This window comes from Vidua chalybeata, chromosome 5 (genome assembly GCF_026979565.1).
Source record: "Vidua chalybeata isolate OUT-0048 chromosome 5, bVidCha1 merged haplotype, whole genome shotgun sequence".
NCBI classification, from domain to species: Eukaryota; Metazoa; Chordata; class Aves; order Passeriformes; family Viduidae; genus Vidua; species Vidua chalybeata.
The window spans coordinates 58758235-58773884 of record NC_071534.1 but is presented as its reverse complement, the minus strand read 5'-3'; the positions used below and the strand labels follow the sequence as shown (position 1 = coordinate 58773884).

General features: G+C 37.9%; 1 protein-coding gene across 1 annotated transcript in view; it reads left to right on the top strand.

Moving 5' to 3' along the window:
• The window catches only part of PIK3CG (phosphatidylinositol-4,5-bisphosphate 3-kinase catalytic subunit gamma), a 33097-nt gene extending 19966 nt beyond the window's left edge, over positions 1–13131 (top strand). Inside the window, exons 7-11 of the mRNA XM_053943047.1 lie at positions 243–333; positions 3494–3624; positions 4231–4342; positions 6230–6387; positions 11118–13131. Coding sequence (XP_053799022.1) covers positions 243–333; positions 3494–3624; positions 4231–4342; positions 6230–6387; positions 11118–11399 — 774 coding nt within the window. The 3' untranslated portion in view covers positions 11400–13131. The remainder of the gene's footprint in view (positions 1–242; positions 334–3493; positions 3625–4230; positions 4343–6229; positions 6388–11117) is intronic.
• The last annotated feature ends 2519 nt before the right edge of the window (positions 13132–15650 follow it).

The following is a 15650-nucleotide window of genomic DNA, read 5'->3' as shown; positions in this document are numbered from 1 at the left end:
TATTTATTAATACTTTATAGAAAAGTAAAGATTTCCTGGTTGCAGAACAGATGAAGAAATATAAACACTGGTTCTATAACTGATTATTTTGAATGGCTGCACACTTTCTCTATTTATCTCTTAATCAGATAGCAAAGTAAGTTTAGCCCCGTCTTAGAAGTCTGGGTAGTGTTATTTGTACAAGTAATCTGTAATATTCAAATAATTTGAAATAACTTAGCACTTACGGTTTTTTTTACTAGATTCTTCGAATTATGGAATCCATTTGGGAAGCAGAATCCTTGGACCTCTGTTTGTTGCCATATGGCTGCATTTCCACAGGGAACAAAATAGGTATGTGATCATACTGTGATTAGAAATTCAAAATACCGTATTTACAGATGTGTATGGGAGAACTATTCTAATAAGTGCTGTAGTCCTGAGGTAAATAGCACATTATTACACTTTCTGTGAGCAGCCTTTGGTTGCATCTTGGCAGTGGTTTCTGCCCTTCCTTGAGCTGTAGCGCAGCTGTTTACTGGCTGTGATTCCTGTGCAAGGCTTGGCTTGTGCTGCAAGCTCCTCTTTAATAACGATATTTAGTATGAAACATCAGTGAGAGTGAGTGACTTATTCAAGATGTATTTTAATGTGTTGATAGGAATAAAATAAAAAGCAAAAGATTTATATTTTTTCCTGACCTAAAGCTTCATACCCTATACCACATAGAAGCAATAACATTACTTAACAGGATACTCAGGTAATATTTCTCACTAGGCATTAGTTCCTGCAGCAGAGAGGATCAATTTTTCAGAACTTGTGGTGAAAGAAATCAAGTAAGAAATCCCAATAAAATTAAGACTCTTTTTAACTCTTTAATACACTTACGTAATGTACTTCCTCTCTAAAATCCATTGCCACATAAAAATTTTTAACATCCTTTTGATTTCAGGATATCTCAGCAATGCAAAAAACCCAAACTCACTGATAAAATACCTGGTAGCATGACATAAGAGAGTTTTTCTCCTAATATAAATGTTTTAAAATTGAATATTTATTCTTAGAATTTTAATAATAAAGTAAATGGGAAATTGTACATCAAAATGCTAACTGTAACTATAAGCAAGTCCGAGAGTTTCTCTTCTTTAGAGATGTTAAACCTAATTTTTTAGTGAGATTTTTAAGATCTGTTTTAATTTTGTGTAAAATTATCTCAAGACAATGTAATGTATTTAAAAAATGAAGGAAGAAGGAGGAATTCTGCCAGTGATTCTAGCAGGTTCATACTTGAGTTACAGATTTCTGTTATTCTTTCATGAATTCTTAATTGATTCCCCATTCTTCTGTCTCAAGGAAATAATATGTGATTTTCCTATAGGCATGGGAGAGATGTAAGAATTTAGCATCCTTTTAGCACCACAGTAGGGGCATGGTTGATCATATTAACACTCCTGCTTGGTTTGCTGAGAATACCTGCAGCCTAAATTAGTAATGCCCAATGTGGCACACTTTGATATAGAGCTTATGCTTGTTTGGAACAGAACCAAAGAGTAGTGGCATGCAAATGTTCTTTCACAGTATTCACATGTGGTCTTCTTCCAGACTGCTTCTTCCCTCCCTCTTAATACTTCCACGGAACTTGAGCAGTTTCTGTGTATTGACACAAGGACAGTACCCCATTCTACACTGAGCACTGGGAAACAGGTGTCTTACATCTGGGGCTGGCACCTCCTCCTGCATAGAGCATTCTCATTCTGTTAAAGACATTGCATCCAGTGCAGTTTGTCATTTTGGAAGCATCTGTCCTCTTCACTGCTGCTGCCCATCAAACCTCTGTAGGATGAACTTTCTCTTCTCTGTATCACTGGTAAAAGGTCATACCCTGCTCTCTCTCCCTTTGACATGTCCATATGTTCCTGGCTCTGTGAAGCAATTATCACTACTTACTGTGCAGCATTACTGCCGAAATTAAGTTCAAGCTGTCTCTTAGAAGAGTCACCACAGAGCCTCAGAAACACATTGCATAGTGCATTTCCTGCTGCACTCCCTCCCAGCTGAACGCAGCCCAGCTGAGAACTGCTATCCTTGTCCCACCTCCAGAGCCAGCCCAGCTGAGAACTGCTATCCTTGTCCCACCTCCAGAGCCAGCTCTGCTCCCCTGCCATCAAGGAGCTGTTGGCCGGTAGAGGGAGATTTGTGAGCACAGGCAGGGAAAGATTTTTGAACAGCTGGAATGGGAGCTGGAGCTCACACCCGGGAGAAAAACAGCAGCTTGACAAGCAGAGATCAAAATGCAAAGCTTTTTAAGTTGGTGGTCTTGGTGGTGGGTTTTGGAGGTCATATTTCCACAATAGTTTTATGGCAAACATATCCAGGCCACTGTAAAGACAGAAGAAAATACCTCCAGGGGATATACAGCCCTGAATTCAAGCATGCAGAGAGGGCAGGAAGAGATTGCTGTGTTGTTACTCCGTTACAGGAGAATTTGCACATAATTCAGTAATTGCAAAAGGGTGGGATTATGAATAGAAAGAAATGTATCTGGTTCAGACAGAGTTAAATTGAAACCAACTCAGAAGCTGCTTTGAATTGCTTTGGAGAAAAACAGATATTTTTGTTTACTTGCTTATCTCTGAACTGGAGCTGAAGCTAGAAGATGCTGTTGAACTTGAACCAGAGGAAAAAAAAATTCCAATTAGCAAATAAATTCAATTAAAATCTGACTTTCCCCCATATAGTCATGCCCAGTCTGGACTGCATTTGCTAGTCTTGGCTACAGTGCAGGCTTGTGTTGCAGCCTCTGTTTCTGCATTTCCCCCTAGCTTCCTCTCTGTCACATGCCATGCTGGCACGAACAGGACAAGGCCCTGTTTCTGCACCATATTGCTGTGATGTGCCAGTGTGTCTTGGCAAGGCTCTGTTCAGTTTTGGGACAGACCCCATGGCCCTGGCAACCAGAGCTTTCCCACTGCAATCACCTTGCAGCACCTCGAGCAATCCCACTGCTGTACCTCGCTGTGCACTGGTATTTCTGAGCTTTCTGTGTATATGCACAGTTACGCTTAAATTGGATTTACTGCAGGAGAGCCAGCTCGATTCCTCTGTCACAGCCCTGGCAATCCTTGCATCCCTAGACTGCAGCAAAACGAAAGCTTTTCTTCAGTGCCTCATATTTGTGAAGTTGGAGAGAAGCTGGGGAAAATGTGAATCAGGATCAGGACAGGAATATTTCCTCTCCTTGGGAAAAGCCTTATGCAGCAGGTCCCCACTCATCATGTGATACATCCATTTTAATAGAGGAGGAGTTTTGATGCCAGGTTCTTTATGAACTCTGGCTGGTTTCAGCTGGGAATGAACAGGAACCATTGCTCCTTGTCAAATAAATTTCTGTTCACAGTCTATGAATATCTGCAGTTGGTTTTTAAACACAGTTTAAAATTTAATTTTGAGTATTTTTAATATGCTTTCATAAAAATTTTATAACTTCTTCTAATCTTTTCCATATTTTCTTAAGGAATGATTGAAATTGTGAAAGATGCTACAACAATTGCCAAAATTCAACAGAGTACAGTTGGGAACACTGGTGCATTTAAGGATGAAATACTAAACCAGTGGCTCAAGGAAAGATGCATGATTGAAGAGAAAGTGAGTACTTTGAATTTTTAGGTTGTATTTTTAATTGCACCCTACTAATTTAGGAGCATTGAGCCTGTATGTTTGTGTTTGTTACTTGCGGGGGTTTGAAAAGTCCATTCATTTTCCATGCACTAAGCTGCAGGTGTGTGTGAATGAGCCTTTAGCATCCAGCTGGCAGCCAAATTCCTGAGAGACAAGATGCTTCTGAAGTCACTCCTTTATCAATGGAAGTTAGAAGCGATACATGAGGAGCAGGTTCAGAGGACATCTAAGAACACTGAAAGGCAATGTGATTTTAGAGGATTCAGGTGCAGGTTTGGGTGCTCACAACTCCTTTGCTTGTGTACATCCAATGACCTACTACAGCTTTCTGCCACATTTTTTTCCTTAGAATGTGTGAGCTGCTCTATGCTGCTTTTCTGTGCTGAGGGATAGAGCCAGCATGGGGGGTGCAGTGCAGGGCTGTGATCTTGATCTCTGTTGTGCAATGGTGTATTTTATAAGATCGTTTGCCTGTTGATAGATACATTTCAACAGAAAGGTACCTAACTTTGAGAATTATTGCATTTAATGCCTAGCATTGAAGCATTTGACATATCTAATATTTATTTTTAGTTTCAGGCAGCTGTGGAAAGATTTGTTTATTCTTGTGCTGGATACTGTGTGGCAACCTTTGTACTTGGAATAGGAGACAGGCACAATGACAACATCATGATTACAGAAACAGGTGGGTTATTTTTTCGAGAATTTCGTAGATGTGCAGACTGTCTATACTTCACTAGATTTATGTTTCATTTTAATAAATAGTGCATTTCACAATTAATGAAGAGACACAAACCAATTCTGTCAGTGGTGCTTACAAGGTCAAGTCCTCCTGTAACATTGAAATGTATTTCACTCCTGTTGGCCTTCATACAGGCTGGAGATATGTATCATTAAAAATGCCATTATTTTCCAAGGAGCAGTTTGATACAAACTAAGTCATTAGAAATGTAAACCAAATTCTTTTTTACTGTCTACATCTTTTGGTCTGAACACCAAAAAACTTTATAAAGCAGGCAGCTGTTCATCTATCTGCTGTGTGTCTGTGGTTCTCACAGTGTTCAGTGCAACTGAATTCTGCCAGAATTCAGATGTTGCTGGACTCTTTTCAATTCTGAGGAATGTAATTTCTTTGTGTGCTGTTGAAAAAAATTTTAGGAAATAAGTATATATGGAGTGTATTTGTTTACCTACTAAAATCTGTGGGATGGTTATATCCTCTTGAAGAAACTCAGTTTTTTTGTATAAACTTTAGGAGTTACTTCCGTAACTGCACGTTGTTTCATCCTTAATTTTACTTACCTATGGAAAGAACCCCTGAACAATCAGTACATACGGAAGAGTTTTATTTAGTCTAAGGAATTCACTTTTAGTTTCATGATCCTCTCACTTCATAATTAGTCTCTTATCAGAGATGGAAAATAGAAGGCTGGATATTTGTTATTGATTATATTAAAGTTTTATCAGTTGAAGGCTAGAGAGAAGAAGTACCCTGAAGGCAGAAATTAGCAAATTGAAGACTACAGTAAAAAAATTCAGCAGAAGCCCTTGAGGAAAAAATGACTAAGAAATGCTTTAATTTCAACATTATATATAGTATAATGTGGTGTTATTCCCACTGGCAGAACATGAGGCACAGGTCAATAGACAGGGAAACTGAGAAAGAAGTGTTGTTATGTTGTGGTCATGAGCAGATTTGCCTCAGAGTCTTTAACAGGATCTCTCTTGAGCCTCAGGAGCCAGAAGGATCTCAGTATGAGAGGTCTGCAGGGAGTCAGATTTGGTAGGCTGGGGGAACTTGAAAGCTGGTTTAAAATCTGGAATGTCTAAGGATATTCCACCTACAGATCACTGTTAAGTATCATCTTACATAATTCGATGTTTTATCTTTTTTTATAATTATGCCACTACTACAAATCTGTGTTTTTAAGTAACCGTACTCTTGTATCCATTTCCTGAGTGCCAGTGAAAGTAATAAAGTAATGTGGAGAGCAGCAGTACACTCCAGTCCTGTAGGTGTAGTAACCCTTGAAAGGAGAGGTTTTGATTGCTTTTGTGGCAACTGGTGCCTTGCTACTCTCTCAAAGCTATCCAAAGGGTGACAATGCAGACTTTGAACACAGAGCGGTTTAGAAATTGCTAATGAAGGTCTGTGAGGTGAAAGCATGTTCTAGTCAATGACATTTGCCAAGGAGATGGGTAGTGCCAGAATCCCATGGGTATTTGAAACATAACCCTCAAGCCTTTTCTGTGTAGTGATGCTCTGATTGTTACGGGTACGAGGCACAAGCTTTCCTTGGTTGATTTTTGAAAAGCTGTGAGTGTATGTTCAGATAATACAGCAGTTCTTCTGGACTTTTAACAACTGCCAAAGATAAACAAAAAGTAATTTTGCTAAGAGGACAGAATTATGTATTTCCCAAAAAAAGAAAGAAAAGAGTCTTTTCTGCTGAACTTAAGAGTGATTCATATGTACTGAAAAAAGGGGTTGGAACTACTGTGAATACTCGTTAAGTGTTCTTAGCAGTTTATTGTATTCGTTTGAATGTGACTTCTTCTTCTCTTTATGAAGGTAACCTTTTCCATATTGATTTTGGCCATATTCTTGGGAATTATAAAAGCTTCCTTGGAATTAATAAGGAGAGAGTTCCTTTTGTGCTGACTCCAGATTTTCTGTATGTCATGGGAACTTCGGGAAAGAAGACAAGTCTCCATTTCCACAAATTTCAGGTAAAAGGATGAGAATCTAGCTGCAAATCAATTAAGCAATGTTTTTTTTACCCTCTAAAATGAACATTAGTGCCTTTCAGTGATTTTCAAAGATCTAGGCTCCTGGGTATTATTTTAATAAAATGTACTGAATTGTAATTCAATTCCGGGATATTTTAGGCCCAACTAAGAGAAAATATTATCTGTACAATTATGGGAACTAGAATTCAGGCATTCACAAAGGCACATTGAAAAACTCATTAGCAGCAGACCCGATAAGCAGTTCTTTCTTTGTTTCTTGTCTTGATTGAAAATACTTTGCAGAGGGCTTCAGTGTTTGTGCAATTGGAAGGAACTCATGGCTCTAAGCAGAGCCTCTGTGGAGTATGAGCAGGTGTGAGGCATTTGTCAGCTGGCTTGGCCAGTGTTATTCCCTCCTGATTCTGCCCTTGAGTTCTGGTGCTTGGACTGCTGCATCTCAGTAAAAATCTGTAATGGCCCTAAACTATCTCAGATGTTGGTTTGTGAAGTGGATAGATAGATTTAACTCTGAAAGAAATTTAAAATCTGTTCTATTGCTTCTATTTGAAATTGAGTGCTTTCAAACTAGTTGTGATTATTTGAGCTAGTGTAGAACCTGGTCAAAAAGGGAGTTTAGTATGCAGTTCCTATGTTTAATGAAATGAATGGGAACATGGCTGGTCAAAAGTACTTGTATGTCTGAGGTCTTTAGAGACTTTGATTAAAGTGTCTGATTTAGAAAGCAAGTTCCTTATAATATGAAAAGAAAAATTCTTCTGTAGAGTGAGTCAAAGCCAAAGCCTGAATTTCATGTTCTGCATTCCTTGTGGGTGAACTAGTCCCAGTATGGAGTCTGGTTCTTTAATTACCTAATAAAGGTTCTTCCTGGTAGATGGTGACTATGTCCCTTTGAACATATATGCAGTTACTTCAGAATTTGTCTCCATTTGTGGTCGCATTTCAGTGCTTTTACTCACTCATCCAGAAATGAATGTTCCCCATCTTCAGGCTGGGCACATCCTGCAGGCCTCCCTGCCAGGAATGGGAATCCACTTGGATTGTCTTGCAATTCCCACCTTACAGTATTCTTATGTTAGGACAAATCACACTGTCCACCAGAAACAATCAAAAGGGAGAGGACCCGTGCAAAGAAGAACCAATGATCTTTGGTTGAAGACAGTGCCCAAACGTCCGAAAATAATTTAATAACCAGGTGCAATCTTTGAATCTTCATTTTTGCCAGGACTGCCTTTATCACAGTGGAAGTATTTGAAGAGGACTTGTAGATCAAAAGATGTTAGGGTGGGGTTTGCCATGGGTTGGAACTGCTGTGGGAAGGGAACTACATGGGAAGGGAATGCTGAGCCCATGCTCTCAGGGAAGCCTGTGAGCTGTACTGTGTGCAACAATGATGCTGTTGCTGCAGCTGTAAGTCATGTGAAGGTATGGGACTGAAACACCAGTCTGGGGTGTGTAATTTCAAAGAAGACCTCTGTTCTGGAAGCAGAAAATAGTTGAAAGTGTGAAAGTGTGCTAATGGAGAATTGAAAGGTGTCTGCAGTGAGGTAAAGTTGGTTTCATATATATGGATCATCCAGGTCTTTAGAGAGGATCTGACCTTTACTTCAGCAGCCCAAATACCAAAATCAGTCTGAAGTAAGTTTGGTCAGAGCCTCTCTTCAATACTTCATGCCTCCATCATGGAGTCCTGGGTTTGACTAAATAAACTTTTCGTTTCTCTGGTACTAATTTCTAAGTACTGTTACCATCCCACTAATGCGCAGTTTAGGAATGCTGTGATGGCAGCAATGTCATTTCCACTAGTGTCCTTAGCCAGATAAAAGATGATTAATGTGTTTTTACTGTTGTGAGCTGTGATGGTGATATGAGACCTGGGCATTTTAAGTGACATGGTTTAGGCACAGACAATAAATAATAAACTGACCAAAAAAATGTAAGTTCATGTATAGTTCTGCTGCAATAGCTACTGTTTATATATCACTATTGCAGTAGTACATTAAAAGTCTTTTCTGTCTCAAAGACCAGTAAAAAATAAAATACTTCTATGCAAGTAAAAGGGTAACACAGAGCAAGATTTGCATCACATATTTTGCTATTAAAAATATATGTTTTAATTACATGGCCAGAGTTTTAAAAAAACCCAGAATTGTAGTTTCACTTTTCAGTTAACTTGTTTCATGATATTTCCTAATATTGAGCGATTCATTCAATCTGCCTGCTGACTCATTCATGTATTAATGGAAAAGTCTCAGCATTTATCCCTCATTAATTTTTAAGAACAACTCTCATTATTTTGTACTTCACTACATTAAAACAGTTTGTAGTTCAGAAGACTCCTTTGTTTTTTACAGTCTTTGGTGTTTTTATTAACTTAATAATCTACTTTTATAAAATTTTATTTCTTTGTTATTCACTGGACATAGTCCATACAGATGTGTTAGCCAGGGCTCGTATTGCAGATGCTGGAGAAGATAAAAGTGACAAATAACTTTGACCAAAGATCACTGCAGAAGAGTGAATTTATTTAATTACAAAATCTCATGTATTTGATTGTGAAACAAAGGTGACAGAAAGTAGAAGGGTACCCAATTTATCACTGAGAAATACTTATTTGCAGTATACTGTACATAGGAAGGGATGGCCTATGTAACAGAACTTGGACACTTTATATTATAAAAATGCCTGGATTTTAGGATAATAATAATTAGGACAGTTTCAGGCTTATTCAGGATTATTCTTTTTTTCCTGTTGGGCAATGGGATTTTGGTTTCTCCTCAGCTCCTCTCATTTTGCCTGTGGCTTTAGATGAATTAGCAGCTTTCTTCTTAATCCCACAATAAACATGTACATACCCTTGACACCTACCTATCGTCTGGGTTATCTTTGGTTCTCGCTGCCTCTCTCAGAAGTGTAAAAATTCCTTTTCTTGGAAGATACTAATGCAAAACCACATCCAGTTCCTGTCTGAATAAATAACTGTAACAGGCAGATGGAGATTTTTAAAATCTTTTGAATTCCTAGAAGGGCTGCCTTTGAGATGCCGTGATACCAGGTTTTTCTTGACTGCATAATTGTTTTTCTGTCTCAGACACCCAAAGCAGTGAGATACATCATCCATACAGAAATGTAAAACCTTCTTTGATATAACTATAAAGACCTTTCATCTCTTTCAAGGGTAACAAAGCACAGACTAACTCTTGTGACAAGATTTCTCTGTTTGAAGTTGATAATACATAAGTAAAATTTATTTTTTTATTTTTTTCTCCTGCTATAATGGAGAGAAACTATTCCCTGTGATAAGGTGATGGTGTATTCTATTGTAAACTCTTCTTTGACCATTGCATTTAATCTTTTGTGGTGCTAGAACAAACTGACACTGGTGTTCATAAGTATGATCTTATTTCAGAACAGAATTTATTTGGGAATAGAGTAAAAGATTTAAGTTTCCAGGCAATACTAAAAAAAGAAATTGTACAGACAGATCTTCAGTATATCATCTTCCTTCCTTAGTATTTTCCTAACCTGTCTAGTTGGGTGTCCTGGTGTTGCTGATGTAAACAGTGATAGATGTTAAGATTTTTTGTGCACTTCTTCCTGTTTCAGAGGAAGAAAAAAACATGTACCTTGTAAAAAATGCCCTGTGTTCTAGAGGGCTGTTGGGATTGGTTGGAAGTTTACATTAAAATATTTAGGCTTCCCAAGTATTATTCAAAAGCTTAATATACAGCTGTTGAAAGGTTAAATTGAATGTTTAATTGCGTAAAAATTAGCATTGCTTCAGCTGTGGTTTAAATAATAACAACCTTCTTGGAAATATTTTTCATATTTTTATATTACTGCATTGCAAACCTAATTTCTAGCTGATTGATTATTGATGTCTTCGTTGCATTGTTCTTATTTCTGCTAGTAAATGAGTTACAAATTTAATATAAGAAGCAATAATTTCAGTTTATGTATTAGTCGCTTAGCAGGAAATAATTATTTTTAAAGCATTGCATGTTTTTCCAAGCTGCAGAAATGTCATTCTTCTAAAAGTTCTGTTGTTAAGCACAGATTATTTATACATGGAAATGAAAAGGCTGTAAAAAACGCCTATGGAGTCCAGAATGACAGTGCATAGTGATAGAAATCCTCCAGCAAGGCAGAGTGCCTGAAGACTAGAGCTGTCAGCTAGCAAAATTCCTTAGAACACCAAGCCTGAAAATCTTCCCTGTTAAATAATCCATCACCACTGCACAGTTAATAGACACCTATAGAAAATGAAGAGCAATCCCCTGGAGGTGCTACTTTGTTCAGTATCACTGGCCAGCCACAGTCTTTAAATGGGAACATCCCAACAGGAAAGGAAGACAGTGAATTATTGCTGTCTCTTTTAACAGCCACAGAAAGAGGTTATATGGTAGCAGCATTATTTTGAAATTCTGGTGAGGCTAAGGTTTTATGCTTTAATAATTAATGTAGCATTAAGAGCTGTTAGTTGTACACCCAAACAGTTCTCGTTGCCCCAAGCCGTGGTGAATGAAGTTACACTGAGCAGTGAGTGCAGAAATTTGTGTCACGTTTTGACTCAGTTGAACAGGTTTGTTGGGTCTCCTGTTGCTGACACCTGAGTGATTGAATGGCATTGGTTAATGAGAGTTCTGTGAAATTCCTACACCATCCATCTCAATTCATCTCCTCAATTAACAAAAAACTCTTCTCTCTCACAGGATGTATGTGTGAAGGCTTATTTAGCTCTCCGACACCACACAAACCTGCTGATCATCCTGTTCTCCATGATGCTGATGACTGGAATGCCCCAATTAACCAGCAAAGAAGACATTGAATATATCAGGGAGGCACTGACAGTAGGGAAAAGTGAAGAAGATGCCAAAAAGCATTTTCTTGATCAGATAGAGGTTTGCAGAGATAAGGGCTGGACAGTGCAGTTTAACTGGTTTTTGCATCTTGTGCTTGGAATCAAACAAGGAGTAGAAAAGCATTCTGCTTAATATTTTATGTAAATTAACTGTGGGTGTGAATAGGAGGTTAGTGAATCTACATTATATTTCTGAATTCTGAATAAATGAGCAGTCAAAACTGCCTTTACTCTTCTGGCAGCTTAAATGGATCTTGTAAAAAGGCAAGGACTTTACTCTGCCCCTCCAGAAGATCTTCCTGCAGATAAGATTTTTTTTTCTGATTTCTAATGACACTTCAAGTTGCTGGATTCTTTTAGTTCCTTTGCTGTTTTGGCTTGGATTTTTTTTTCTTTCTTTAGCAATAATTTCAGATAAATATAAGGAGGAGGTTGAGTAAGATGATAACCTACAAACCCCCTATGACCTTAATTGTTCATGAGGGGTCAAGTCCTTCAAAACCAGAAGAGCTTACATAAAATCTATGGTTATAGTGAAATCTCTGTAGACAATCTATATGTGTCTCAGGATGGTTTAGACACAAGTATTCTTCATCTACATCCTTCTCTTTTGTCCCTTCCTCAGCATTTTGTCCTTTCTGGATTTTTAATGTGTTGTCAGTAGAAAAGAGCTTTGGCTCTGCCATTGGAGGAAATTGCCTTACTGTTACTGTAACCTCCTGACACAGACAACCAATCTTGACTGCCAGGAAAACTTCAAAGTTACTGGAAAGTTCCTCAGACTTGAACATGAAATTCTGAAGGTTTAATTTTGAAAGACTTTTTACTGTACTTTTTAGTGAGTATCATCCATATTATATTACAGATTATATTCTTAGTGTAAACTTATTAAAATTCCACCTGTATAGGAAAAGCTGTGTAGAAAAAGCAATGGTACTTCCTTATCCCTCAGAGAAAACTCCTTATCTAAGAGTAATTGACATTTTACCAAATATCTGAGAAACCCAAAGTTATTTATTCCTTGTTGATATATTTTCAGGATATACCTAGAAGGAATTAAATGTAATCTTTGAAGTTGTGTATATTTTGCTATTTATTTTTAAATTCCTGAAGAAACAATACTACTGAAAAGCTATTTATGAAAGAAAAAAAAAACCTTGTCTTTAATTTCAATATTTAAACTTGAAAGAGGAAAACTTAAAAGAGGAAAAAATGGGCAGTGTTAAGTAGAATTTTAACTCTCTACTGTAGATTGCCTGCAAATCAAGTCTGCCTATGGTAGGAAAGGAAAAAAAAAACATATAGCCTGAATTAGTCTTTGACTTGGATTATTATGGTATACTTCTTGCTAATTGATTTTTACCAAAGAGAGAAGATGGCTTATAATATTGCTTTTTTGCACTTGTGCCCATGTAATTTCTTCCTTCCTTGTAGTATTACATGGGCTTTACATTACATATAAGTGATTAACTGAATTTTAAAATTCTGTTGTCATTTGCTTTGATCATTTCACAGAACTGTTATGATTTTAACTACTGTTACTACTGAGTGCATTCTTGAAGGATTTTTAATAAATGTACTGTAATCGGTGTCTCAGTTATGAGATGTAGCCAATTTATTCTTGAAATGTAGATGTTTAATTGTTTACTGTGCACAAGTATTTTTGATGTAAATGGTAGACTCCAGTTAAGGAAATCTCTAAGGTTAAAATGTAGACTATTTTGTTATTCTGTTACATTATTATTCTGTGCAAGATAGGCTTTAGATCATACTAAAATATAAACTAAGTGGTTAATATTGTCTGTAAAATGATATTTTTAGATTTGTATTTTATAGATCTGAAATAAATTGATATGTTCTATTAATTTGATTATTATTCATGAATAAGCAGCTTAGCCCAAAATACATGTAAATATTCTTTATCCAGTTTCTTAAAGAATACCTAATTTCAGTAAGAAATCATATTCAAAGTCCCACTCAGAGGAATTGTTTTAGTTCCATATAAATAATTCTGTATGATGTCAGATATATTGAAATTTAATAGTCTATAGCATTAGAATTGCAATTATTGTAATTGTAAAATGTGAATAGAATATTGCCACTTTTGAAGAGCACTTTATTCACTCCTGGTTTGTTCTATGAAGAAAAATCTGAAGATTTTAGTAAGTTCCTTGTTTTAAAAAACAGGTAGATTTAGTGCTAAATTTAACTCTAGCATGAGAAAATAAATGCTAGTCACAAATTCAAGGGAAATGGCACTCTTAAAGCAACCTCCATTTGCCGGAAAAGGTCTACAAGGGCTCTGCACCCAGAAGAAAGTCATTTAGTCCTGCACTAAACTTAGACTGATGATTTTTATCAGCAGTTTACAATACGCTTTATTGAATTGTGTTTATTGCAGACACCTGAAACACCTCAGTGTTGAGCAAATTCGCAGACTTTTCATTGCTTTCCTTGCTCATGAAGCCTATGGTTGGACTGCCTGGGCTCTGCTGGGCTGCCTGGGCTCTTCTGGGCTGCCTTGTGTCTTCTGGGCCAGCCTGACTCCTGGGAGATCAAAGTAGCTGCCAAATCTCCTCTTTACCTACGGAGCAAGCTGTGGACATCAGCATCTCCTTACAAATAGCTGCACGAGCATGCAGCTGATTATCGGCTGGATTTTGTGTCCCTCTGGAAACCTCCACCCACCATTGGCCTGGTTTTGTGGCAAGCCCTGACACAAGGAGAAACAACACAAAGATGTGGTTTGAGGCAGTCCAGCCTCAGCAGGGAGAGGAGCTGCTTTTCTGGTGAGGAGGTGCACACAAGGACACATCTGCACGTCCTAGACAGAGCACAGCTGTCCCGTTCTGCAGTGGCATTCCCAAGGCCTGGAGAGCTGGAGCTTTAGCACAGATGCCACTGCTGGAGCAGGAGGCTGAGCTACAACTTCCCGAGTCTCCCACTGGCCCTGCAGAATAACTGTTTTTAAGGCTTATAAACCAGGAAATGTAAATTAGTCATTAACCACTAGCCTTTTGCAGAAGCTCTAACACAGCATGCAGAAAAAGAAAATTACTACATTTTCTGAGTAGGTCTCAATTATCATCACTGTCTCCTATTAGCCTTAAGATTCTTTTTTTTAAATTTTTTTGGAGTACTTTGAGATTTGTAGTATTTTCTTGGTAGTTTCATTCACATTATGACTGCACCTAACAGTGGAAATTTGAATCTATTCTTAGAGTCAGTGCCTCAGACTCAGCTGTGACTTGACATCTGCTTTGACCCCAGCAAGCTTTGACCAGCATTGAGATGTTGGTTAGCAGTGAGTGTGTCCCCAAGGCCCCATCCTAATTATATTCCAGGACAAGAAGAGAAGTTGAAATGGAGCTCAGGTGTACAGTGTGATTATATTTAGATCTTCATTCAATACACTGGTTGCACTTGATAGAAGTGCTTAATCTATCATTAGCAGAGTATTGAGACTTAACATGTTTAGCAGATTTTTTTTCTAAAATGTGATCAATGATACAGAAATACAGATATGAACAAATGACTTTAGAAAAATATCAATGGAAATTATGATTCTTGTATTTTAATTATAAACCTTTCTCCTGACTACCAGCAGCATTCTGCAAATCCACATGAGTCCCAAGGATTATATAGATTTCAGACTCCATGCTAATGACTTTATAATGTAGTTGGTGTAAAGTAGCCTTGAAAATAAAAAATTATTAAAATTAAAATTTGGGATGCCATCTGCAGGGTCCGGGTCACTCTTTGAGCATCCTAGCAACGCTGAAGTTTCTGCAAAACACTCATGTGTTTTCATGAATCTTCTCATTGCAACTTACGTTAAAAAAGTTAAAAGCAATATTCCAGAAATAATGAATTCTCCTAGAGAGTGGTCAACAGGGAGATTCCTGCTGTGCTGACCCCACTCTGCATTTGGAAGCCAGAATTGGCCCAAAAAGGTACTAATATATTTGAAATCTTGTGACACGCTGACAGAAAGTAAGATTCATGCTGGAGAAGAGAAAACAGAAAGACGAACTGTTTGTCTGCAGTTACACAAGGAGTGAGCAAAGATACAAATGCCATGGTTATACCCATGTGAGGTGTGCACATCATTATCTCTTTAGAGAAAAGGGGCACTGGTGATCTGTTCTAGTCTGCTGACACAAGGAGACAGGCACAAGGCCACGGCTTCTCCTGACTTTTTGTGCATCACTGGGTCTCATACCCAGCAAGAGAGGCACTGATGACCTGCCTGTTGATAACAAACAAGTGGACACTGGACAGGATCAATTCCTTCCTAGCCCTGGAATGGGGGCTTGTTGTTTCAGAGGGTGCCCAGCAGCACTTGACATGGCCAAAGCCCTCTGCAGGCTGGGGAAGGCAGTGT